Source organism: Lissotriton vulgaris, chromosome 5 (assembly GCF_964263255.1).
Source record: "Lissotriton vulgaris chromosome 5, aLisVul1.2, whole genome shotgun sequence".
NCBI lineage: Eukaryota > Metazoa > Chordata > Amphibia > Caudata > Salamandridae > Lissotriton > Lissotriton vulgaris.
In genome coordinates, this window is record NC_141693.1 from 1,631,130,539 (window position 1) to 1,631,157,220 (window position 26,682).

Below are 26,682 nucleotides of genomic sequence, written 5' to 3' on the forward strand. Positions count from 1 at the left end.
GGTTGTTACATGTAACTTTAATATTGTTAAGCTATTTTATGAACATTAAATTAAAAGTATATGTTTTAAAATTGGATGTATTTGTAATATTTGTGTTCTATGTTGTTTTTTAAAATTATAATCTACTTTCTTTAGCATTTTATAGTGTTCGCATTTTATTTTAACAGTTAATATGAATTAATAATATATTATTTCTTTGAGAAATATTTCTATTTCCATGGGGTATGTATAACAAGATGCAATTTTATTAATTGGTTTAATTATATAAAATATATAGATAATGAAGAATATATTTATTATTTAGAGTTAAGAAATGTTTATATGTTCCTTTTATGTTAAAAATATTTACATTTTTCATGTTTTAAAGCAATTTAATTTTAAATTACAGTAACCCTAACTACATTCAAATACAAATACTTACCAATATAATGTGAATATTTTAGTTCCTAATATCTGTCAGTCCATAATTTTACACTTTACATTATATGTATGTACATTTTACCCAGGTCTTCTCCTACCATCCACCAAATGGCAGTGCTCAATAAGAGCCAGTCAGCAGGAGAAACAAAGACTTAATGGAATTTCTAAAGGTACCCCATCACCATCTTCCTTTCCTCTGTGACTGAGTCTTCATCCTCCAACCTCAAGAATTTAGCCAATACACTTCCACTGTCAGAGGTAGCTATACTCATCCTCTATATTGTGCAATGTTAAATGAGGGGAATTCAAATGGGATCCCACAGAACTCAATACTCAAACAACACACGCTCCTACTTCAATACAGTTGTGGTACATGAACTGCAAACATGCAGTAAGCATGCACACACGAGGTCAGCACACCTAACAGCAGAACTTTTCACCAGAGGGGCTACCTGACTGTTCTCACTAACACAGAGAAAAAGGTATGGTCACACTTTAAATGAACCAAGCATGGTATGCTGCCATCACGGCTATATGTAATGTACCAAAGGTAGAGGCAGTAGTCCACTGCCTGGTAGGGAGGCATGCTTTGAGCGATCCAGCTGTGTCACGGAACTGATTCTAGCCCTAAAATGTCAGGGGCATACGTAGGCTTCTGCACCCATGCTAGGTGAGCATGAAAGGGCTAAAATAAGTTGGTATACCAGTTTCACATTCAGCTAGGTACTTAGGGTAGGGGTACCTGCCCATTTACCGTCCCAAAACACACTCACATTCTATGTCAAATAATACGAAATATCTCACCTTCTTTTGCACTGCCTCTTCCTAATGGTTGAGGAATAGGTGAAAATGACCCTGGTATCTGTTGGAATATTGTTGTTGGCTGTTGCGGTATCTATAGAAAATAAAGAAATATGTATAAAGGTAATTTGTCAAAACATAAGCGTGTCACCAACAATTTGACAGGGATAGTGGGAAAATAAGGATTATATCTGCAAATGCCATACAGGCTCATTAAAAACATATGGATAGCAGCCAACCTCCTGCTGGTTCAATGGAGGCCCTTGAACTGGCCTCTTGCCCCATCAGAGAACATCCTGCATTATGTAGTGATTCTCACCTTTCTGGAGGTCATATTTTTGTTGAAAGAGGAATATTTCTACGTCTAAAAGCTAAATCTCATTTAATAAATTGTACTGCAGATTCTCACATTGTAGTTATTTATGTAATTTCCTATAGCTCAAATTTCTCAAAAGAGCATAACAAGGTTTTTCAAATAATCAAAAATAATGAAGGCTTGATTTAGAGTTTGACTGATGGGTACTCCATCTCAAACTGGAGGGATATCCTGTCTACCTTATTACAAGCATCATAGCATATAATGCAATTGTAATAAGATGGACAGGATATCTGTCACATGTGTGACGGAGTTACCCATCTGCCAACTCTAAATCAGGCGCCAGATAAGAAATGCTGAAAAAAAACACAATTTCAATCTTAGATAAAAGAGGAGTGAATGCAGTGCTCAGTCTCAAAGTATCTAAGAATGAAATTATCCTAAAAAGGTTGTAGGTCCAGGAATGGATCAGAAGGTAACCAAAAACGACAGTAACAAAATGCCAGAAAATAATTGATTTATATATCACTCGTGTTTAAAGGTGGGAGGCTAAAGTAGGAGAGATTCAGCATTTCAGAAACACTGTTATCCACCCCATATTTTTAAGTTGTCAGTCAAATAGGAAAGGGTAGTCCTGATTTGTACTCTAGCTTCAAAGTGACGCCACTGAAGTGAATTAAAGGCAGGTGTGATGTGGTCAAATGTCTTACAACCAGAGAGAAACACTCAGATACATGTTAAGCTGCTCTACGGGGACTGCGGATAAACTTTAGGTGGGTCAACCAGGAGTGTAATGTCATCATTCAGTCTAGAATATACAAACGACTACAATACGGTCATTAAGTCTTGTTCCAAAATAAACTGTTCGCTACTACAAGTATACTAGGTTGACCATAGCAGAGGTTTGACCTTTTAAGTTAAACCTATTTTTAAGGAGGAAACCAACAAATTTGACGTCATAAACAATAATCACTTTACAGTCGAAGGGTGAGAGGATTAAATCTATGACTGAAAAGGGAAGTTGTGCTTTGGGGGCAGTTCAAGAAGAACTGTTGATGTTGATGTTTAATTGATGCTTGGCCATTCATATTTGGGCATTATCCTGGATGTTGGAGAACAATAAAAGCCAACTTGGCGATGAAATCTTGATATAGATCTCGGTGTAATATTCTTATTGGTGATACAGTATCCTGAAATGCCAGAGAATACTACAAACAGATTTAATGAAATTACTCCAACTGATCAGGCTATCTGGCCACCTTCCTGAAAATACCAACAGAAGCCTTCCTGTTTGCATACATCACAGTCTCTCTGTACTGAGGCAAAAACATTGTATTTCTGTTTCTGAGATTGTCAGTGTTGGACCCTTAGAGTTTCTTTCACTTGAAGGGACATGTCTACACTTTAAGCGCAAACACTAAAGGGCTTTTTGGTGCTTCTTAATTTTAATTTCAAAAGCCTCAGTGCCACATACCATAATTTGTGGTCAGTGGGTTCAATATTTCAGTGAGTTGTGTGTATGTGCAGTAAAGAAATTTGGTGTTGAGAGTAGTAGTTTTATCTTTCACCATTGAAATATAGGTATCCATGATGGGCTGTAAAAGTGCTGCCAGCACTTCATTGATGGCAACCCTACACGCCGCTGGGGCGGCTTCTCTGTTTTGGTCTGGGGGGATGTGCCTTCCCCTAATTTTCCTGCTTTATTTATGTGCCATCCAAATTGTGTATTGTAATTGTTTTATTTTAAACTTGCCTGATGGCTGCCTCGGTGCTCTTCTCTGGCTCTAATCCTAGCATGCACTGGGACACAGGCTCTCCACCCAGTCCTGGCGTTGCTCTCATGCTATACCTAGCAAGATAGAAGCGCCAGGATTGGTCTGAGCGGTGCGGTTTGGTGCTCAAACAGTGCCTTGGAGCCAGGACGATTCTTCAACCCGGCTGTGTAACATAGCTACATTGTAGTAACTTAAGTGTGCATGTCTGTTAACAAACATACGCACTTACAACCACTGCTACTTGCAATGCCTTGCCCTACCCCTCCCTACATTGCTGGCATTGGCTCAGTCAGTCAGCAGTCATTTTATTATTCACTTGACCGCTGACTGACTGACCAGTGGGGCGGCGCTCTTCTGCTATTATGGAGGAACCGCTCATCCTATGTTGCATTTGCTCATTGTGCGTTAAGATAAATTGTGTACTATTTCCCCAGAGGCATTAGCTCTTTATATGGGGCAAAAGCTTGCACACTTCTGTGTGAACCCAACTGTGGGTATGTTTGAGAAGATTGCATAGAAGCTGTTTGGATTGCAGCCTGTTATGATGGAAGCATGGACCTATGCTTGCAGTACTGCATTTCGTATGTGATTATTAGGGTACTTTGAACACGACCTTTCTTTTTGCTAGACGAGTGCTTTTGCCTTTGTGAAACGTTTTGTATTAGTGAGTGGAGCTTGCAATATAATGTAAGGGAAGCTTCCAATGATGCTGCTTGTGTGGACGTTGTTCTGTTTTTTAAGGGAAGCTTGAACTGTTTCTGCCTTTGCCGAAACACTGTGTATGTGAAGGATACTGGATTTGTTGCTGCATGTGCTGTACCTGTGTGTTAAGTAAAGCTTGCAACACTGCTGTCCGAAAATGAGCAATTTGTATAGCTTTTTATCTTATTCCATCCATTTGTTTTGGTGGGTGTGGGAAGATACAACAAGCACTACTAGGAATAAAATAGGTTGTACTGGATTAATATACGGAGGTCATTTCAAATTGCTTATACAACCTAGATCTGTTAGGTCAATACATTTACAAAAGTACCACACACTGCCCAGCATGTCCAAGTGTTTCCCACTAAAAAATGTCACAGAGTTGCAGAAGCGATATGGGCCAGACACTGCACTCTATGCACTGCATTGCTTACTGCATTTGTGTGAAAAATGTGCCAAGTGATTTATGCTCCACCGGTTTCAAAAATGACTAGCCACCACAGACACTGACCCTTCTGTAGGCCAGTGCAGTTTATTAAGGATCCATCCCTCGTGACAGCATGCTATCTATTTTAATCAGAGCAACAATGTCTATCTGAGATCTGAATGCCTAGGCACAGTGTGCGGGAATGATTGTTGTTGCCTTGATATGCATGCAGTGTATCTCATTGCCTTCTTTCCCATTTGGCATGCCAAATAGTAATGGCATGAATCCCATTCATTGCAAAATATGTACTTGGTTCTCCATGGAAGGAAGTGCATTCTGTGATGGATGCGGCTAGCACTAGCAAATATCTGATGTCAAAGTCCCACAGATTTCTGAAGCAATGTAAAATGCTGAAATCAGAGCTAAGTGGCAGGTGTGTGTTTTTTCCTCCCTATGTAGTTTCGGACAGCAATTGGGTATTTCTCAACATTTTTTTTAAAGAAGAAGCTCAAGTTTCAAACATGTGTCCACTTTAGCCATTTCTAGTGGTTTCATTTCTGTGCCTTTACTTATATTCTTTAATTGCACTCAAGATCTCTGAAATTGATGGAGTTGATAATTTGATTAAGGAATAGACAGAAACCTTCTTTAGTCACAAACAGCTGCGTACTGTGTGCCCGACGTCTGTCTTGAAGCCATGGTAGCCCAAAATGAAGGAGAGATACTCAAGTAGCATGCCATTGCCCTAACTACAGAAGTTAATTATTTTTGAAGGCCAAGACTGGAGTTCATCCAGCTCAGCCAGCGTTGTTAGCCAAATTGGCCATTGTCCATTGTATTGTACATATTTTGTGCTTGGTAAACTCTTATTTTCCCTGTTCCGTGACATTTTTTGAAGCCCTCACACCACCTGCTCCTTTCTGCCATTTTGCCGCTCTCACAAATCAGTGCCCTGCCCCGTTCCAAGATCCAATTAATGGAGGCCACAGCACGGCGGTGCAGCGGACGCTCACAGCGGGTGCACCACCAGGCCGTCTGCACTCATCAGTGCCTGGACTGGGCCCAATGCCAGGAACCTGTCTCTCTCACCCCATGCAGCTGCACCACAACAGTCCTCAGAGCCCTGTACCCCGTACTCACCGACAAAAAAAAAGCTGCCGCACATCCCCACGCACCACCAGAGGTCCATTCGTCTGCCGGAACTGTCATTTTACCTGCTACACGGAGGCTACCAAAACGTCAAAAAACTGGCTTGCAGGAGGAGCTACATCAGCAAGCAAGATGGCTGCTTAGGCTCCCGGCTCCGCCGACCTCCGTAACCCGCTACGATATCCTGTACGCTATCCTAACTTTACCCCTAGTCTCTGTGTGCATGAACTGTTCCGCACTCCAATGGTGAAATCCGGATATCTTTATCGGCTTGTGGAAGTTTGCGGCCTACTCCAGCGGTGAAGCCGGGGCCTGGGGTACTTTCACAGCCGGGCTGTAGTGCAACAACATCGGCCAGGAGGATCGGGCTGGGTCCGGTCGACCGGAGTGGAGGCTTTAATTCAGCCCGAAATTGGCAGCGATCGTTTCCATCGCTCAGCATCGACCGAGGGGCGAGTCAGCTTGCTGCCTGCTGCGGGTGGGGGCCCCCGTCCCGCGGCCCCAGTTCACGGTCCCCGGGGTTAGTTGTTCGGGGTCTCTGGCCTGCAGCCTTCACCGGGTTGACCGTGGCTGCGGACGAAGACTGGTCACCCCTCGCAATTGTACTTTCATAGTCCTGTCTGTCGCCCCCGAGGATGCCGGATTCACCCGGGGAGGTGGCTGTGACTGATGTCGGGCATGAAACTATGAACCGAGCGGTGCATGAGCCATCACTGAGGTCAGTACTGGCAGAACTTTGGGCATTTCGCTCACATGTGGATACTTTGGTGAGCAAATTGGACATGCGCTTATCTGCGATGCTCCGGGTGGGACCGGGCCCGGCCCTATCGTTGGAACCGGAATCTACAGTCATCCATACCGCGGCCATTTTGATTCCGTGCGAGAGCCCCATGAGGAAACAAGCGTTGAATCCATCGGGTGGTGCCCTGGGAGATTGCTGAACCTTCCACCACCGCAGGCTTTGGAGATAACGTCAGGCGTTCCCCCCTCCCGGAGACTTTTGTCTGTGACTTTCTATTTCTTTTGTGGTCATCTTCTCCTTTCTTGGTGACGCTGCGACTCCTGTGCAAGACATATTGGGACTGTTCAACTAGGAGGGAGAGTTTGTCTGCGTCTAAAGTTCCTGTGGACTCACTGCCTGCCGGTAGCCATGGACTGCTTTCTGATGACTCTCTGCCCCTTTATGGCTTCTTTGTGTGCCTTTGGGTCTCGCTGGGAGGGGTTCGTGTTCTTGTTCGGAAGGGCCAAGGTTGAGATCGACTGGGTTGGGAATGGTTGGCCTGGCATTCATAAATGTTGGACTTCTAATCGTTTGCTCTGAGAGGCTGGGCGGTGTCTCAAGGTACCCTCTAATTTAATCTATATTGTTGTCTTAAACTTGTTTTTAGCAATAGGGGGTGGCTGTTTCCGGCAGGGGGTCTAAAGGGGCTGGGAGCCCACACGGATATGCCGTCCTCCGTTCTTTCTCATACCTTTGGGGTTTTTGTTATTAGGGGCGACAGGCACGCTGCTGGTGGGGTCAGGCTATAGCCATTTGCAGGAATGCAGGGTGGTGGGTTGGAGGTTTATCTTTTTATTTTGCCTTTTTTTATTTTTTATGGCCTTTCTTTCTTTCTTCCTCTCCCTTTTTAAGGATCAGTATAGCTATGAATCTACTGGATTCTTATTGTGTGCTCGTATTTCGTGCTTATGCTCTTATGATATCCTGATTCCTGGGTGAGCGGGCTCTGAGTGCCGGAGCAATATGGAATGTATATTGTGTTTTCTTTCGTACAGATCTCTATGCTCTGGCGCCAATTCTCCATTATAGTGGTTACTTCATGCATATCCTGTTTTTTACCCTGTCCCCCGCATTCTGTTTGATTGTATAGCACCTGATCCTCTCATATAAACTATAAAAGGAAACCTCTGTCTCATTCTGGAACCCATCTGTGCATTCTAAATACAAGCATTGTCCTAAATCGCTACCGGACCTCGGGATTGTCGGCTGATGAATTGTGTTGTACGGTGATATTGGAGATTTTAATTTTATTAGCGGCCGCACCCGCGGTTGTAGGCCCATACTTGTATTTTTACTGAATGCTACAATAAAGGTTTTTAAAAAAAACTGGCTTGCATGACTGCTTTTACCACGCCAACTGAGACCACCTCGACACAACTCAACTCATGTGCATTCTACACAACACACGATCACTCAGCAAACACACCACGATAATAGAGCATATCAACTTCCAACGTCACACAAATGCAAAAAGCAAACTTCAGAGGCACCCTTGCATACAAAGCACCAGGACCATGGACCGTGCTTCTGCAATGCCATTCTTGACTGCATCACCCCGGTCGCCATCAACTCCAAGCAATACATCTTTCCAGGGGATCTTAACTTCCACCTCAACAACCCCAATGACACAAACACAGCCGACCCCCTGAAAAGCATGAGCAACATGGGCCAACCGACCCCACCCACAGCGCAGGGCACACACTAAACCCCATTTACACTTCCAGCTACAGAAACATCAGAAGACCAATGCACCCAATACCCATCTCTCAAACACAACTTCCAACCCCGAACTATCTGCAAAAATCTGCTTGTGGTGGATCACAGAATGTGTCAAAGAGGGGGAACAGAAACGGACAATTTTTAACGGGGTCCAATGTACATGTCCTATGAAGTAGTAAGCAACAGCAGTTGTACAGAGTTCCCCGGAGTAAGCCAACTAAATGGCTAAAACTAACCTCTCTCTCATTGAGTTTGACAGGAAAAGTGAATGTTGTGAACCCTTTGCGGAATTAAGGATACCTCACACAAGTCACCGGTTGAACGACTTTTGTCATCCCACCCGATGATCGTCCAGCGTCATCATTGGTTTCCTGCTCCTACGACAGGTGCAATGCCCGTCGGGCAGCACAGGGTGCTGCACTTTGGCGGAGTTCTTTTATTCCTTTGTCAATGAAGGGTTGATCCTACGACACAATCCAGGTCGTATACTCGATTCCTCCAATCACTGAGGGATCGGCAGCAATTATATGAGCACTTTTGGTCCTGATGAATTGCCTTAGAGGCAAGAAACATGTCGACCACACTTCCACTAAGGGTTGAATGAGGCTTGATTACCTAACCCGTCACGCCTCAATACCCCTTAATTTTCCTTTTAATAAAGCAGTGAGCCATGCTATTAAAACTTCGCCTAATGGACTCTACTGACTTTTTTTAAACTACACTCACGCTCACTATTGCACTTTTTTAGGCCCCTCACACTCACACACCCATTGGCAAAGGAATAAAAGAACTCCGCCAAAGTGCAGCACCCTGTGCTGCCCGACGGGCATTGCACCGCCAGCCTGTCGCAGGAGCAGGAAACCAATGATGACGCTGGACGATCATCGGGTGGGATGACAAAAGTCGTTCAACCGGTGACTTGTGTGAGGTATCCTTAATTCCGCAAAGGGTTCACAACATTCACTTTTCCTGTCAAACTCAATGAGAGAGAGGTTAGTTTTAGCCATTTAGTTGGCTTACTCTGGGGAACTCTGTACAACTGCTGTTGCTTACTACTTCATAGGACATGTACATTGGACCCCGTTAAAAATTGTCCGTTTCTGTTCCCCCTCTTTGATACAATTCCTAGCGTGCTTTCTGCACGGGAACCCCTCCTCTGAGGTTACCATTGGTGAAGAATTTTCACCTTGTTGGACCACCCCGAGTCAGTATTTACTGTGAAAGAATACCATTTATTACACTCTGCTCTGGCCGGCATAGTCCTTGGCACCACATCCTCCCCTTTTTACCAACATGGAGGATATCCCGGGTCTAAGCTTTGATGAGGACACCATAGCCGAGGCATTAAGAACAACGCCATCAATACTTACCAACCCTCCAGTCTCCACATCTGGTGCATCTTCCGATGAATGGACCACACTGACGGAGATGAAGAAAGAACTTATAAGAATCACGATCCATGGGATCATGATGACGGAATACTTGAGAAGTAACATAGCACCACAAGGCTTAATTGTCAACATAATCCCAAGACTCTTTCTGGATGATAAACGTTTCAAAGTAGACTGGTGCCAGGTTTCCTGGAAATGCACCAAGGACCTACTATTTTTGATCACCCAAACAGCGAAACGCCTCTCCGATGCATTGCAAGAGAAAATCTCAGCCCTAGAAGCCACCATGAAAAGCGCAATCTCAAAGAATAATAAGACAGCTTTCACGACCAAGTTATCGGAGATCAACCAAGAAATGGCTGACCACCATGAATTTTTACTTAAACAAAAGACAACAAAACTTGAGAAGGATATTGCCAAATTTGCGAAAGAAAAAGTATATCCCTATCTGAAAGATGACTTCAAAGGGAAAAAGAATAACTATTCGTCTGATGAGAACTCAGGCAGTGATAACAGACGTGGATCGACAAGCAGCGATTCCAGTGATGGCTATCCTTCTAGGAATCCACGACCACCACGTACATGGCAACAAGGCTACCATCAAGGCCCAGTATTCACGGACCACCCCATATGACACCACCGTGGCAATACCCTTTCTATCCACAAGGCCCCCCGCGATTCTACCCCCTTAATCCGCCACCTTTTCAAGGCAGAGGTTGGGGCAGAGGAAGAGGGCGAAAGCGAGGCGGGCAGAAGGGAGTACAATGGCAGGACCAAACGCCAGTACCGACTGCGATGGAGACCAGGAGCATAACATCCAGAGGGAGACAAGTCTGATCGTTAACTTATCAAACAGACTCCTTTCACCAACGGAGAAGAGTGTTTTGGAAAAGGGCCTTGGGTTTGTCCCCACCCCAACCCCTGATACCTTCCAAGAAATGATTGAGCTCAAACAATTCTTTAGGAAAATACGCCTTCGAGCCTTCTTCGAGAATCGACCTGAACTTCCCAGTCAAGACACAGGTCTGAAAAAACCTTCCACCTTCACCCCCACTGATGGGATGGTGCCACCAGAAGTCTTAACTTTTGAGCGAGCGGTGCTTAGGAGCCTGCGGAACAAACCAACTATCAAACCCTTCCATAATTTATCAGCTGCGGAAAGACTAGCATCCATTTCCCTGGGCAGGGATGACTCCATTGTCATCAAGCAGGCAGATAAAGGGGGAGCCACGGTCATACAAAACTATGAGGACTATGACCGTGAATGCAGACGACAACTGTCAAATACGACACATTACAGACCACTCATGGAGGACCCCACCAAACGGCTCACTACGACCATCATGGGTCTTGTCATTGAAGCTGAGACAAATGAGTGGATAAGTAAGAAGGAAGCAGAATTCCTGGTGACATTGGACCCTGTCACACCTTATTTTTATACCCTCCCCAAAATACACAAGGGTACCACTCCAGTCCCGGGGAGACCTATTGTCTCCGGCATCGGATCAGTGTTGGAGCCTCTGTCCCAATTCTGTGACGCCTTTTTTCAACCTTTGGTGAAACAAATCCCATCTTATTTACAAGATACCAGAGACGTCCTTCGTCTGATCGCTGACATTGATGGAAGAGAAGACATCGACCTACTCCTGACCCTAGACGTAGAGGCGTTGTACACTAATATTCCACAACAAGCCACATTAGAAGCGGTCGACTCACTGATGCGACAAGAAGAATGGGTGTCCCCTACCCCTATAGCTTTCATTATGGAGCTAGCCCACATTGCCCTCACTAAGAATTTTTTTAGATACGAATCCCATCTGTATCATCAGGTCCGCGGAACCTCGATGGGTTCGACATTTGCGCCGAGCCTGGCATGTATTTACATGGCCTCGTTTGAAAAGAACCACATCTACCCTCCAGAACACAACCCATTTCGAGAGAATCTTACCTTCTGGCGTCGATATATCGATGACATTTTGGTTTTCTGGAAGGGGGACCGACCCAGTTGCGAGGCCTTTTGCGTTTGGATCAACCAACAAGACCCATTCTTAAAATTCACGGGCACTATTTCTGAAACATCGATACCATTCTTAGATCTAACCATCCGCTTAGATCCGACAACGATCAGTACCACCCTCTTCAAAAAGGAGACTGACAGAAACAGTTTACTCCTCTATAACAGCCATCACACGAGAGCCCTGAGGGATAACTTGCCCTTCGGGCAATTCCTCCGCTTGCGGAGAAACTGCAGCTCTGTCCAAACCTATAAACAAGAAGCCAAGATTCTGCAACACAAGCTCCAGGATAGGGGATACCCTACACGACTGTTGAAGACATCATTCAAAAGAGCCTTAAATAATAACAGAGAGTCCTTACTTGAAGTTCATCCCAAAGAGCAAGATGACACAATTACATGTGTGACATCCTACACCAAGCATTCAACATTCATAAAAAAGACTGTGAACTCACACTGGGGGATCCTAAATTCCGCAGGGATGGAACTATCGCACCCACGCTTTGCATTCAAAAGAACAGCGAACCTGAAAGACACGCTGATCCACACCCGCCCCAAAAAATCGAGCACTCAACCGGTCAAGACCTTATGGGACCTCCCACCGGTCACTGGACATTACCGTTGTGGCTCCTGTGCAGTGTGCCCCCAAACCATCCAGGGGAAAACCATCGAATTGCAAAGGGACTTCACCTGGACCATCAATAGACATACCAATTGTAACAGTTCAAGGTGTATCTATGTTCTCATTTGCCCATGTAAGATGCTCTACATTGGGATGACGATGCGCCCTGTGAAACAGCGCATCATGGAGCACAATAGTAATCTGTCACATCACTCATCCTTTTCCGTAAATCCCTTAAAACCTGGATTTTCCCCCAATCTGGATAAACTCTAATCTGCCTTTTTCAGTATCCCAATCAGCGCCAGGAAACCTACGGTGATAGTGCGCTTTACAAAAACCTCCTAACATAACATAACATAACATAACATAACATAGTAACATTCGTTGCCTAAAGACACACACAAGACTTTATGACCACTGCAAAGAACACAACCACTCGGCGGAGAATATGCGATGGACTGTTCTTGAGTGTCAACCCGCAACAAGCCAACAAGCCCTCTTCAGATTGGAGCAAAGATGGGTTCATCGTCTACACACTGATGAACTCGGTCTCAATGATGCGGTGCCTTGGACAATGTTAGCCAGATAGTTCAATACTCGGACTTGATTGTCCTTATCCCAGTAATCATTAATGCCATCTAGTAAACTATTTTCCCTGTCCAAGATGGCGCCCACATTTACCTTCTCAGCCAGGCGGGGTAATCCTCGCTTTCCACACTCGCGTTGCGTTGCTTAGCAACACGCACCGGACACGCCTCCACGACGCCCGCGCAACTCGCTCTCTGATGAGGCGGTTGCACTTCACGGTTACACCGGCTGTCCTGTGATCATACCGACGTGGGTGGGGTAGGTGACTAGATGCCTGCTGCCAGTAACTAACAAGGTAAGGTGCATTGATCCAACGCGAGGACCTCCGCGAGCGTTTCATTACGATCGCCGTGGTTGTACTCCAAGCGGCACTACACCAAACGGTAAGCCTCGCCGCTAAATAACCCCCTGACCCTGCGGTGAATTTTACTCGTTTTAGGTGTTTTACATATAGTTCTGGCCCCACCAGGTCAGCCTGTGGGATCTCCAACCGGGGACTGCGGGTAAGATTTCCATTGTTTACTACCTCCCTGTGAGCCTGGTTACTCATAATAAGGACGTTTGCCACACAGGTGCTAGTCACTACTTGCCGAATTTCAGTAGTCAGAGTGTTAAAATGGTTCTCTCTTTTTGTTTCCCAATTGTTCTCTTTACTTTTCCGTGTGTGAATGCGCACACTCACTGATGCCTGTGTGATGCAGATACAACATACAGCATGGTTTGGCATGCGATATATGCAAAGACTATTATGCATGCCAACTTCAGAGCACACATGTCACATACAGGACGCGGTCTTACCTCGTTCTTACTTCACTCTCTAACCTACTCTCTCACACGAGTGCCACCTCTTGACGGGGTCTGTGGATCCCCCTCTACATCCCGTAATACATCACCAGCATGTAATTTACGCATATTATGATGTCCTCGGGAAACAGACATACCGTTGACTGTACCCTTCTTTTGTTTCCTTCCTAGTTCCAGGGAGGGCCTCAATGAAGGGTTGATCCTACAACACAATCCAGGTCGTATACTCAATTCCTCCAATCACTGAGGGATCAGCAGCAATTATATGAGCACTTTTGGTCCTGATGAATTGCCTTAGAGGCAAGAAACATGTCGACCACACTTCCACTAAGGGTTGAATGAGGCTTGATTACCTAACCCGTCACGCCTCAATACCCCTTAATTTTCCTTTTAATAAAGCAGTGAGCCATGCTATTAAAACTTCGCCTAATGGACTCTACTGACTTTTTTTAAACTACACTCACGCTCACTATTGCACTTTTTTAGGCCCCTCACACTCACACACCCATTGGCAAAGGAACAAAAGAACTCCGCCAAAGTGCAGCACCCTGTGCTGCCCAACGGGCATTGCACCGCCAGCCTGTCGCAGGAGCAGGAAACCAATGATGACGCTGGACGATCATCGGGTGGGATGACAAAAGTCGTTCAACCGGTGACTTGTGTGAGGTATCCTTAATTCCGCAAAGGGTTCACAACATTCACTTTTCCTGTCAAACTCAATGAGAGAGAGGTTAGTTTTAGCCATTTAGTTGGCTTACTCTGGGGAACTCTGTACAACTGCTGTTGCTTACTGGATCACAGAATGTGCCAACACAATCACCCCCTGCCAAGCCAGCCAAACCCAACGGACCGGCCAGAAGAGCTAGCTGGTTCACAGAGGAGCTGAAGTTGACCAAACACAACTGCTGGCAACTAGAAAGGTAGTTGTGCACCAGGAAAGAGCCAGGCAGCAACACCATCTTCAAGAGAGCACTCAACCAGTAACACGACCTTCTGTAAGAAACATAAAGGAATGCCCAACCAAACCACATTAAAGCTAGCAAAAACCACAGCAAGGAGCTTTTCGCCATTGTGAAGGAATTTTCAAACCTCGCAGCCACCGAGAATGGCATCACCCCCTCCCAAGAACTATGTGACACCCTGAAGAACTTCTTCAACTCTAAAGATTTCAGCCATCAATGAAAACTGCGAACTCCACCCCCCTGGCGCCTATCACATCAGGCTGCTCACTACCACAAACACAGACCCAAAACACCTGCTCACCCGATGGGATCCGCTCACAACCAAACTACAAACTCCATCATAAACTCCATACACTCAGGCGCACCCTTGCACCCCTGTCCCCACCACATCTTCTACCTCAGGAGCAAGACGATTGGCGCAAGGTCACGAAAGTCCGGAATGCCTCCATCACCTCAGCCCCCTTCCCGGAGGACTGGAAACACACAAAGTAAGACCTTTGCTGAAGAAACCACCCTCTGACCCAACAGAACCGAAGAACTACCAACCCATCCTCCTGCTCCTCTTTCCAGCAAAGGTTCTCGAAAAGACAATCAACCAGCAAGTCACCTAACACCTGGAACAAAACATCCTCCTGGACCACTCTCAATTCGGTTTCTGAACCAAGACAGCCGTAGCCAAGGATAACATCAGGCAAAACAGCAGGCCTCATCCTACTGGCACAGTCATCTGCCTTCCACACCATCGTCAATCACATCCTGATCAGCAGACTCTAGCACATCCAAATCCAGGGAGACACCCTCAAGTGTATCACCACATACCTCACTGGAAGGACGCAGAGGGTTCATCTCCAAAAGTTCACTTCAGAACCCAAGAAAAGCATCTGCAGTGTCCCCCAAGGATTTTCCCTCAGCTCCACCCTCTTCAACAAGTACATGAACACCCTGGCTGACACTCTCAGATCGCACAGACTCAACATCATCTCCTACGTCAACACCACCCAGCTCATCCTCTCATTGTCAGATGACCCCTCCACCACCAGAGCCAACTTCCACAGGTGTATGATCAAAGTCACAGAATGGATTAAGGACAACTGTCTCAAGCTCAACATTGACAAGACAGAGGTTATCATCTTTGGCAACAACACCTCACCATGGAAAAACGTAGGGTGCCCTACTGAACTCAGCCCACCCCCTACCCTGACAGACCACACCTCAGAATTATCCTGAACAGTAGGATGTCTATGAACAGTCGGATAAACACAGTGTCTTCCGCCTGCTTTTACAACCTTCACATGCTCCTGAAGATCTCCAGCTTAGCACCAGAAGAACCATCACCCAGGCGGGGGGGCGGTGTTAGCTCGCGGCCAAGATGGCCGCTTGAGCTGAGTGTTTCCCTGCTTCACGCTACAATCCGTAATTTATCCTGTGGCTAGGTGCTTAAAACCGGCCCTGTGCCCATCGGAGGTCTGCGCAGCCACTGCGGAACGAGACGCTGAGGGAACGAGCGTCCTACCTGCTCCCTGCCCACTTCCCTGGCCTCTGCCTGCGGGCCTGGATTGGGGGCAAAGAGCAGAGAGGGGATAACATTATCGTTTAAAAAAGGACGTGAGAATCCAAACCCCTGTTTGCCCTCAAGTAGTGAAGAGAGAGCGTACTCACAGTGGGCGCTAACTTAGACAAGCACAAAGGCAGGGCTTTCAGTGGGGGGAGGCTGCGGGGGGCTGAGCCCCCCCCCCCAGTTTTTTTTGAGGGTCCTCAAAAGGGGGCTCTAGGGGGCTCTATTTTCAGGCCTCAAACATCAAAGGTAGGGTGAGCAGACATCTCGGTTTTTGTTTGGTGTTACTAGTGTGGGTAATATGTCTTGATAGTGAAATACTGCCAATTTCATTTTTCACTATTGAAAGGCTATCTTGCCCATAGGATAACATGAGGAATGTTGTGAGACATGTTGACATGTTTACCTACAGTTGCTGTGATTGCGGAGGGAGGGACTGTCTGCTGTGTGCTGTGTACCCCTAACTTGAAGAGGAGCTGTGCTCTGTGCTTTGCCCCTCTGAAGCCTGCCTGTCTCCAAGGACCTAAGAAGAGCTGGGAACTCAGGGATACAAAAGTTCTCCAGCACCCACCCTTCTAGCTGCTGTGTGGGTCTCTGCACTATGCCTTCGTGAAGCTGAACCCCTGTGAAATCTGTCTCGGTGTGCTCATTGGCACACAGCCGGGGGGTAAGGTCATAAGGCCTGCTCTGCCTCAAACGCGATCTGCCCCAGGATCGAGTCCCTTGCGCTCTGTGTGTGCGGATTAACGCACCGCTGATGAACTTTGTAGCGCCTGCTTTGCCACCGAGCGCTGTGTGTGCATTGACTCCACCACCGCCCGTCGAGCTGTGTTGTGTGCCCGAGGCTGGGTTTGCCGCTCTTAGAAGGAGCCTTGAAAACACTCTGCCAGTATTCGCCACCACCGGCCCGGGATCGTTATTTCCAAGCCATGCTCGGACTGGTCACAGCAATGAGGATTTCCCCCAGCAACGCGGAGGTTCGTCAGGCGGAGTTATGTTGCGTCTGGAGAGGCGCGAGGCGCCCCCAGCAACCGGCGTTCCCTCTCGCTCGTCATCGAGGAAAGGAGCTGCCTGAACCTGAGGCCAAGGCACGTCCCATTGGCGAAAGCGGCTACACCAGAGATCAGCGCGGACCGCAGAGCACCCTTCACATCCTAAGGTAACCAGTAACCCGAGTTTGCACAGGGGGGGGAGATTATGTTCACACGTGCTACCGGCGGGCCTGCCTTCTCTTTACAGGTCGCCCTGTTGCTACTTACGTGTCAGTGGTGTAAAGAAACTTGAGGGGGCCCCCCTGCAAAGTACCTGGAGGGGGCACCCTCTGACCACACTCAGGAGCTTGGGGAGCCCCGCATTGTGGGGGCTTTGGGGGGCCTTTGTTACACCACTGGGGGGAGATTCATATTCAAGACTTCTGGACTTTAACCCAATAGCTGCCTTTGCTTTCCAGTTTATAATTCAGTTCACATCTGGTTGGCAGCCCTCGCAGTTGCTCATTGTCGCCCTCTCTATTTCTTAGGTCACCGTTAGCACCTCTCCTGCCATGCCCCTTTGTAGTGCTGCTTCTTGCCTACTTTGTTTGGTGGGTCTTACAAGTGTGTTTACAGCAGTGCGCCGGGTACTTCAGTCAGATTTGTGGCACGCCCCGGGGTCACTGTTATACCACTCACTGCTGAAACCAGCATGGCTTGTTTCATAAGGAATCTATTCCTTGTTATATGCCCAGTATTATCTGTACAGCACATGTCCTCAGTCCTACAGCCAGTCAGCTTTCCTCCCCTTGTAACACCAAGACACGGGATGCTGTCTCTTGAAACAGAGCTGTGCAAAGGAGGTGTGCTCCAGTTCGCCATTGCTCTTCTGCTCCCATTTCCTGGGGTTCTAAAGACAGAGGGATTCTCTTTTTCACCTGATTTCTGGGCCTGTTGGCACTTTCCATCCTGTGCAATAGTGCAGAGATTGAGGGATGGCACAGGCTTTCAGTGGATTCATGAGTCAGAAACTTGACAGCAATTCATGTTAGAATTATTCCAATCACCTTGTTGCGGCTGACTCCGTAAATGCAGCGGCTACGCCCAGTTGTGGGTACCATGCTCAATTGCCATAGTAACCAATCGATACCTCTCTGATGAGACCTAAGTCCGTTCTGCTGACCCCATCTCTAGTTACATATTAGTTGCCCCAACTAATCCATTGTAATGTAACAAGAAGGTGTTTTACAGTTGTGATATGTGGGGAAAATGCTACTTTGGGTGATTCTGTGACTGGATGCGACTTCATGATTTTCCTAAGCACACAATGCCAGTTATCTTGATTTAGACCACGCCCCTACTCGAATAGGCCACACCCCTTTAAGAAATTTTCCTCGCCCCTTTTAGAGCACCCCCAGTTTTTTTCCCACTTAAAGCCCTGCACAAAGGTGACAGGCCCGCTGCAGTGTTTCATTGCACATCCTCCTGTCAACATGTGCGGCATTTCAGTGAGATGGGCTGAGCTTGAGATCACCGCGAGCTGCTCAACCACCATCCAGTGTCCCCCTGCGGCAGCCGCCATGTATTTTTTACATATTACATGCGGCGCTACAATGAAAGTGAAAGTGCGCTATCAAAAGTGCGTAAAAGGAAGTTCCCCAAAACACAAAAGCGGACAAAGACAGTAGTTAGGGAAGTGCTGTATCGGAACGCAAGCCAACTATAAGCCTGCTAACAAAATAAATGCCGGACTTAACCTCTTCCGTGCGGTGCAGATTTACCGCCGGTGTTGGGCCCTAATGAAAACGGGCGTGGTCATGACGGAACGGTTCCGTCATGAGCACAGCATGACCTATGCTCATGACAGAACCGTTCCGTCATGAGCATCAATGGGGTTAAAGAATGGCAAGCTGCAGGAGAAACTACCGGCAATAGGCAGAGTTTTACCTAACAGATACAGATTACTTAATGCCTTGTAGAGGTAGCGCATGCGCTGCCTGATGCGAGACCTAAATAGGAGAAAAGAAAGCATGGTGCACGGTTTCAACACACATACCCCATTTCATCCGGGCGCCCATCATATTTTGATGTGGTTTGTATCCAGGTTTGCACAATGACGGACTCATTAAGATGAAGGCTGTTGTGAGAAAACGGAGGAGCACAAAGCGCCGTCAGCCACTCCCCGGCCCTCAGCCAGAGCAGGATGCTACTAGGTGTTGAAGGTAACTCTTCTTTCTCCCTGTGCTGCTCCCAAGCAATGGAGGCACAGTAACCTTGTAAACAAACTGCACCCAGTGTTCGCAGAACAAACAATGGTACCTTTTCAACCAGTGCGAAGCAGGCAGACAGGCTGGCCAAGCGGCAGCCAAGTCACCCTGGGCCTTAGGAGAGTGTCGGCGTGGCAAATGGATGGATGCTTCAGCACGAGGCTGCTTGTGGCGATGGAGGTCGGAGTCGCCCAAAGGTGAGAAAGCCGAAGTTCCCTGGCGGTTTCACGGAGTGCTTGGCCCCCGAGGCTGCTTCAGCGTGTCTGAACTAGAGCCACATGAAGCTAAAGAGAGTCCATAGGCTCCTCTTGAAGGGAGCTTCATAGCAAGGTACCAAAACTTGAGATACCTAACCTGCCCCCACCGAAACCCTGATGAAGAACAACCTCTATCTATCCAGGCGCTGCTTCTCTTCAAAGCGAAAGTGGTCCAAGCCAGGGCTCCCTCAAGTGAGAGGCCTATAGACACTCAGATTGAGATTAGCCCTGTCAGAAGGGCTTTCTTTACAGTGCGGGATGCTGGGGTCCTTTACAATGAGGAAAACGTGGGCCGAAGCTATTAACAGCGTGAGAACTTTTGGGAAGCCTAGGCGGTGAGGGTGCCGCCTCAGGCATACTACGTAGTCTTTACTGTGAATCATCACAGCGTTCACAGTAGTTAATGCTTTTCACTCTCGTGTTGTTCACCTCACAAGCTTGAGTTTGCTCCTGCACCCTGAAAAGCGCATTTGCCGTAAAAGGTTGCATTGTCCCAGTCTATCAAGTCTGTGCACCGCGCTCCCAGTTAAATGTGTAATGCAGCCCATGGACTTGCCCAATGCAACAGAAATCATGGACGTTTTGCTGCAAACTTGAATGTACCAAAAGTAGGCAAACTTGCAAAAACATGCACACTGACAAAATGAATCAGTGTTAGAGGGTGTAGGTACAAAGGTCTCTGAACACAAAAGGCAAGTATTTGGCTGTTAGCAATCCAGATTTAGAGACTGATTAATTTAAGCTGCTGCTTTCCGTGCTTAGCACCGTCTGTTATTTTACAGGGACGGGTCTATTCGACTGTTCTCCCCTGGGCAGTGGGCCCTGTAATTATTCAAATAAAGCACCTTTTCTGTTCTTGAATGTTTGCCTTGGTATGTCTCCAGAGAATACCCCACCCAGGTCAAGGCATGATGACTGCATCACGTTAGTGATGTCAGCAGTGCACGCCTGCCCTTGACTAAGGAGTCTCAATATTCCAATTGGATTACATATGTGATTGAGGGCGGGCTGATGGGTGAGCTGGGGCGAAGGAGGCTGGGAAAGTCTGTTCACATTGGAGAACAATAAAGTGCGTAGCATACTTTAATAGCTCACCACACGCACCGACCTGAAAGTGAAACCAGGCCAGACTGTAGATTATTCTGCCTTTTACACGTTGTGGCCTGGGCCCACCACCACCTGCAGGCCCTGTCTGACAACGGCATGCAGTGCACATGCTGCTCTGCACCCGCAGCACTGTATAAAATCTGCCAGCACGCGGGGCGTGGCTTGGACGGCAATGTGGACGGTCGTCTGAGTCCACTCGCCCCGCATCCCTGAGGCAAACTAAGGCCATTACTACCCGCCATACCAGTTTGTGTGAACCCAGGAAAACAGATCTAAGCAGGGGAAGAGCGAGGCCACAAGGGAACCAAAGATCTACAAGTCGGGGCCAAAGCTTCACGAAGATATCGCTCTCCGCAGCTCCCGAGACCCCAGCAACAACACGGACCCCAAAATGGCGCCCAGTGCGTAAACGGAGGAGAAGCCAGGGCAGCTGAACAACCGAAGCCAGGGAGGCCCACCTGAACACCCCCAATGAGATGCACAGGTACGGAGATCGGCAAGAACGAGAGTAGGTAGCGAGGGTGTGAGCGAAGGCAGAGGCTTCAGGAAGCGGAGCTGCGGGTCGACCTGCAGGGCGGCAGGCAGACGCGGGCACTAGCGGAAGGAGCAAGAGAAAGGAGAATGCCGAATAGCGAATAGCGGTACCACTCACCAAGCGCCCCCTTTAACATCAGAGATCAAAACCGAAGCAGCACCGAAGCGAGGCGAAACCGAAACCACCACCACTTGCAGGGGCCGCCATTACAGGAAGCGCGGCTGCCAGCAAAACAACTAAGCCGGAAGTGAGGCAAGCCCAGCTGAGCGCTCAGACAGCAGAGAGGCCCAGGGCGCTGCGACCACTATAAGGATCACGGCAAAGGAGGTGTGTGAAGGGTGGAAGTACCGCGGCGAAGGGCAAGTGTCGACATTAACCTCCAACACCTACCAGACACCTGCGTGATAACGGAGGACGACTGACCCAGTACCGGAAGCGCGGGGAGTGCAGCTGCACACAGAGGCAATACCCAGGAGGCCGTCAGAGCCGAGCCGAACCTACCGCTACTGCTGCAGAGCGAAAGACACACCTAAAGGTGAGGTGGCCGCAGGGGGAGAGCGAGGGCGGAGCAAAGGCAAAGGCAGGACAGTAAACGGACAGCACACAGAGGCGCAAGGGGGCACAGGGGCCGCCATGGTATCAAGCCACTCGTCAGCAAGTGCGCTGTAAGACGGAGAGGCTCACCCGACCACACTTGAACACATAAGGGCACAGAAGCAAGCGGCCAGCGGCCAGTATTCAGAACTCGCCAACCAAAGGAGGGGAAGTGGCTTCAAGGGGGAAGTGCATAGCCAACATTAAGTAATATGGCTCACCCCGGTGACCCCAAGCCTGGTGAACAAGTACAAGGGCAAGTGAGAGGGGGCTCATCAGCGGCAAAAGAGCTCCCTCAGCGAACACCAACACCAACAGCGCAACGATCCAAAGTCGCAAGGCGGTCGGCAGCCAGCCGCGGCCACAAACGAGACAAAGCACACGCTGGCAGGACTCAAGGCCAAGACCAGAACGAGGCACATTAGAGAACCAAGCAGATATAGAGTGCAAAGACTCCACACCTCTACACCAAAAGCAACCCCGCGGGCACGCCAGCAGTGACTCAAAAAGGAGGTCGACTAGGGAACTTTCTGTCACGGAGAGGCATCGGAACGATGGCGAACAACGAGGGGAAAATAGTCGTGGGACCAAAAGAAGCCCAAAATAGACTCCATGGGATCCCCCATGAAAACAAAAGGCGAAACAGTCACCCTGGAGACCATCCTAAAGAGAATCAACGAGGGGAACGAGGTGGCGAAGGAGACAAAGCTAAAAGTGGAGAACATGCAACTTGAACTGGCTGCGATAAGAGCAGACCTCCACAGACCCAACTTCAGAATGGAAGCAGCAGAAGGAAGAATCAGTGCAGTGGAGGACGCTACCAAAGACAACACCAAAGCCATAACGGAATGCCAGAAGGCCACGAAGGCCATACAAAGGCAGCTAGCCGAACAAGACGACCGGGCCAGAAGAGGCAAAATAAGGATCCTGGGCTTTCCGGAGGGGACAGAAGACAAAGCAGGCTCGTGTGCAGCCATGCTCGAGGAGATGATCCCCAAACTCACAGGCATTAGCTTTGGAAGACAGTTCGAGGTGCAGAAGGCATACAGGGTGCCGGCAGGGAAGCTAATGACAGGCAAAGGGCCAAGACCGATCATATGTAACCCACTGAGAGCGTGCCAGACTGATGCCATTTTTGCCTTCGCGAGGAAGAATCAAAATCTAACATGGTCAGGCTCCAAGATCGTGCTAACCCAGGACTACTCAAGGCCAACGGTCGAGATCAGGTAGGGGTTTCTGGCTCTCAGGGAGAACCTGCGGAAAAGAGGCGCTAGCCTCAGCTTTGTGAGTCCGGCCCGGTTCAAAGTCATAGACAAGTGGAAAACAATGGTGTTTGAGAACCCGGAAGACCTAAGACGATACCTGCAGGGGCCTCCAGCCAAAGACATGGAAGAAACGAAAAACCCCGGGGGAGCGAAAAGGAGTGCCTCCCCGGACCTGTCGTGTCAATCGGAGTACGTTCCCCCACACAACACGCAACAGGACAACATATCTACCTCAATGACCAAGCACATTTCGAATGGAAGCAACACAACCAATTGGAAGGACCAGCATCTCAGGCCAAACAAAATGGACCGCGAACGGAGTAGAAAGGCAAGCTGATGAAGCGAGGTACGAGGAATCAGATGGCGGTACCTAGCTTGCAGACATGCAGTACTATATCGTGGGACTGAGAAGGTCTACAACAGGGGAAGGGCTACACCGGAACAAAGGGCCATGTCGGTTCTACCAGAACAGACTTTGCCCGCTGCCAAATTTCAAAGGCCTGGCCAAACAATGTACACAAACTCTACTTCAGGGACGATGTCGTCGCACACCCACTCAGCAAGTAAGGGGGGGAGGAGGGAGGGACGGGAGGGGGGACGGGGAGGGCCGGAGGGGCGGGGGAGGCGGGGAGCACATGCATGGGGCTACTTTTCTTCACTATCTTCTACACTACTCTTTCCTTTCTTCTACTTCTACTTCTACATCCACATCGAGGAGCCGCAAGGGGAAAGTTAAGCACAGGCACAGACAGGAGGCACAAGCACCAAGAAAAGGGGGTCACAGCAAAACCTACAGGGCGAGGCCACACAGACCGCAAAGCTTGAAACCACACAAATGACGCACAGCACCCAAACAAACATCCTAGCGGACGTTAAGATAGTATCACTGAACGTCAAAGGTCTTAATAGTCCGGTGAAAAGGAGGAAAGTGCTTGAAAACCTCAGGAAGCTTAAGGGCGACATTTTTGTTCTACAAGAAACAAGACTAGAAGCCGAGGACATAAAGCACCTCAGAGCAAGCTGGGTAGGAGATGTTGTAGGGTCGTCAGCACAGAACAAGAAAAATGGGGTGGTGACAATAGTCAGTAAGAAGTCAAAACTTACAGTAGTGGACGCACAGGCAGACACCCAGGGAAGAACTATTGTGACCAGCCTAAGGAGGGCGGGAGAGACGATACACGTGGCAAACATATATGGCCCAAACACTGACGATAAACCCTTCTGGGAAGGAATAGGAGCGCAACTACACACCCTTCCACTAGACGACCTTGTGTTGGTTGCTGGAGACATGAACCAGGTACTAGACCCAGCAATCGACAAACACCCTCACAGACCGAGCTCAGCCACACACAGAGGCAGCATCCTAAGGAACTTATGCTCCAAGCTCAGCCTGAAGGACCCGTGGCGTCTATGCAACCCAGACGCCCGAGAATACACCTTTTACTCCAACCCCCACAACTCCTACAGCAGAATTGATTACATCCTTATGTCAGAAACACACACCCACCTCATAGACCACACAGAAATTGGCCCTAGGACTATTTCAGACCACTCGCACATAAGCCGAACCTTATCAGGGAAGCACAATGAAAAACCAAACCGAAGATGGCGCTTCGAAAACAGTCTGCTCAATAACACCTCTGCGAAAGCGGAGATTGAGGCGGCTATAAAAGAATACATAACAATAAACGACACTCCAGAGACCGACAGAGGAGTCCTATGGGACACTCTGAAAGCCACCATAAGAGGGACCGTCATGACAATTAAGGGCAGGATGAACAAAGAAAGGAATAAAAAAATTGCAGACCTAGAAAAAGAAATCAAAAGCTTAGAAAACGGCCACATAGCCAACATAGAGGATAGGAACACCCTCTCAAGCCTAACCAAGCGGAAATACGTACTCAACAGAATCTTGAGCGAGAGAGCAGGGACCTGGGTCAACAAATACAAATCAGTCAACCTGTGTACTGCAAACAAAGCAGGGAAAAACCTAGCATCCTACCTGAAAGGGAGACAGAAACAGCACATGATTGGGGCCATTAAAGACAGACACAACAAGTCACAGACTGCAAACAAGGACATTCTGGAAGTCTTTAGAGACTTCTACGAGAGGCTATACACAAGAGACGACACACTAAAAGTTGATGGAGGGGAAGAACTACTAAGGGGCATATCTACCCCAACCCTATCAGAAAAGGAACGAGATGTACTTGACCTAGCCATAACAGAGGATGAAATAGGAAGAGCCACGTCAGCCTGAAAGAAAACAACACACAGTCAATGGCAGAAGCAAATATTATAGTCATACCAAAGGAGGGCAAGGACACTAGCGAGGCAAAGAATTTTAGACCAATCTCCCTCATAAACGTAGACTGTAAAATATACGCAAAAATACTGGCTACCAGACTGAATGCTTACCTACCATAGCTCATACACAACTCCCAAGTAGGCTACCTCAAAATCCGGATGTCCCACGACAACACAAGATTATTATGCCACATAATAAACCACTCCTCCAAAAGCAGCAACGCAGCTGTTATGATTGCCCTAGACGCGGAGAAAGCCTTTGATAGGGTGTCATGGCCATATTTGGATCAGTGCCTGGGGAAATTTGGGCTTGGAGCCAACTTTAGAAAGATGGTAATGGCACTCTACAATAACCCCAAAGCATGGGTGGTTATAAACGGAGGCACATCAGAAATACTTAACTTGGGCAGGGGAACCAGACAAGGGTGCCCTCTCTCACCAGCCCTTTTCCTGCCAGCGATAGAACCACTATTGACAATTATCAGAACCAATAAAGACATTGCAGGAATACCGGGAGGGGAGGAAAACTTTAAACTAGTGGCATACGCAGATGACGTACTAATAGTCACGGAAGACCCAGAGAGATCCATCAAAGCACTGATAGACACAATAGAGCAATACGCCCAGGTCTTGGGCTACAAACTGAACAGGGATAAATCGGAATGCAAACCACTGAACATATACACAACAAAAACGACGCTAGGCTTGTCCGGGCTAACATGGCAGCAGAAGCCCATAAAATATTTAGGCCTCCTCTTTGAGAGGGACCTAAAAGCCACACTAGAACACAACGAGCAAGCCACACTCCAGAAAATTAAGGACAAGGTAGAAGGGTGGTCTTCCAAATTCACGACGTGGTGGGGGAGAGTGGAAACGATTAAAATGATGCTGACACCAATGGTCAACTACATGCTGTGCATGCTGCCACTAATAAACACAGAAAACTTCCACAAAAGACTCGATAAAATGCTGAACAACTTCCTGTGGAGGGAGAAAAAGCCCAGAATAAGTCTACGCAAGCTTAGATTGCCAAAAGACCTGGGAGGCCTTAACTTAACGAATTTCAAAAGATTCCAGGAAGCGTGCATTGCCAGACAGGGGCTCCACTGGCACGACCCAAGACCAGACTACACCCCGGCATGGCTCACACTGGAGCAGGGGCTGCTAAAAGGCATGAACCCAATTAGCCTTCCCACAGCCACCAAACACCCAGCGGTCAAGGATAACCCCGTCCTTAAGAATACAAAGATAGCGCTACTAAGGGTGGACAAACTGTTGGAAACAAGCATAAGGAAGAGTCAACTCGAGTCAATCTGGCACAACCCTACAATAAAGTATAGGGACAAGATTCTG

At 47.9% G+C, this 26,682-nt stretch overlaps 1 protein-coding gene across 1 annotated transcript in view; it reads right to left on the bottom strand.

Moving 5' to 3' along the window:
* Positions 1–26,682, bottom strand: part of PRR29 (proline rich 29) — a 715,263-nt gene that overhangs the window by 496,464 nt on the left and 192,117 nt on the right. Inside the window, exon 2 of the mRNA XM_086923774.1 lies at positions 1,225–1,315. Within this exon, the coding sequence (XP_086779900.1) occupies positions 1,225–1,315 (91 nt within the window). The remainder of the gene's footprint in view (positions 1–1,224; positions 1,316–26,682) is intronic.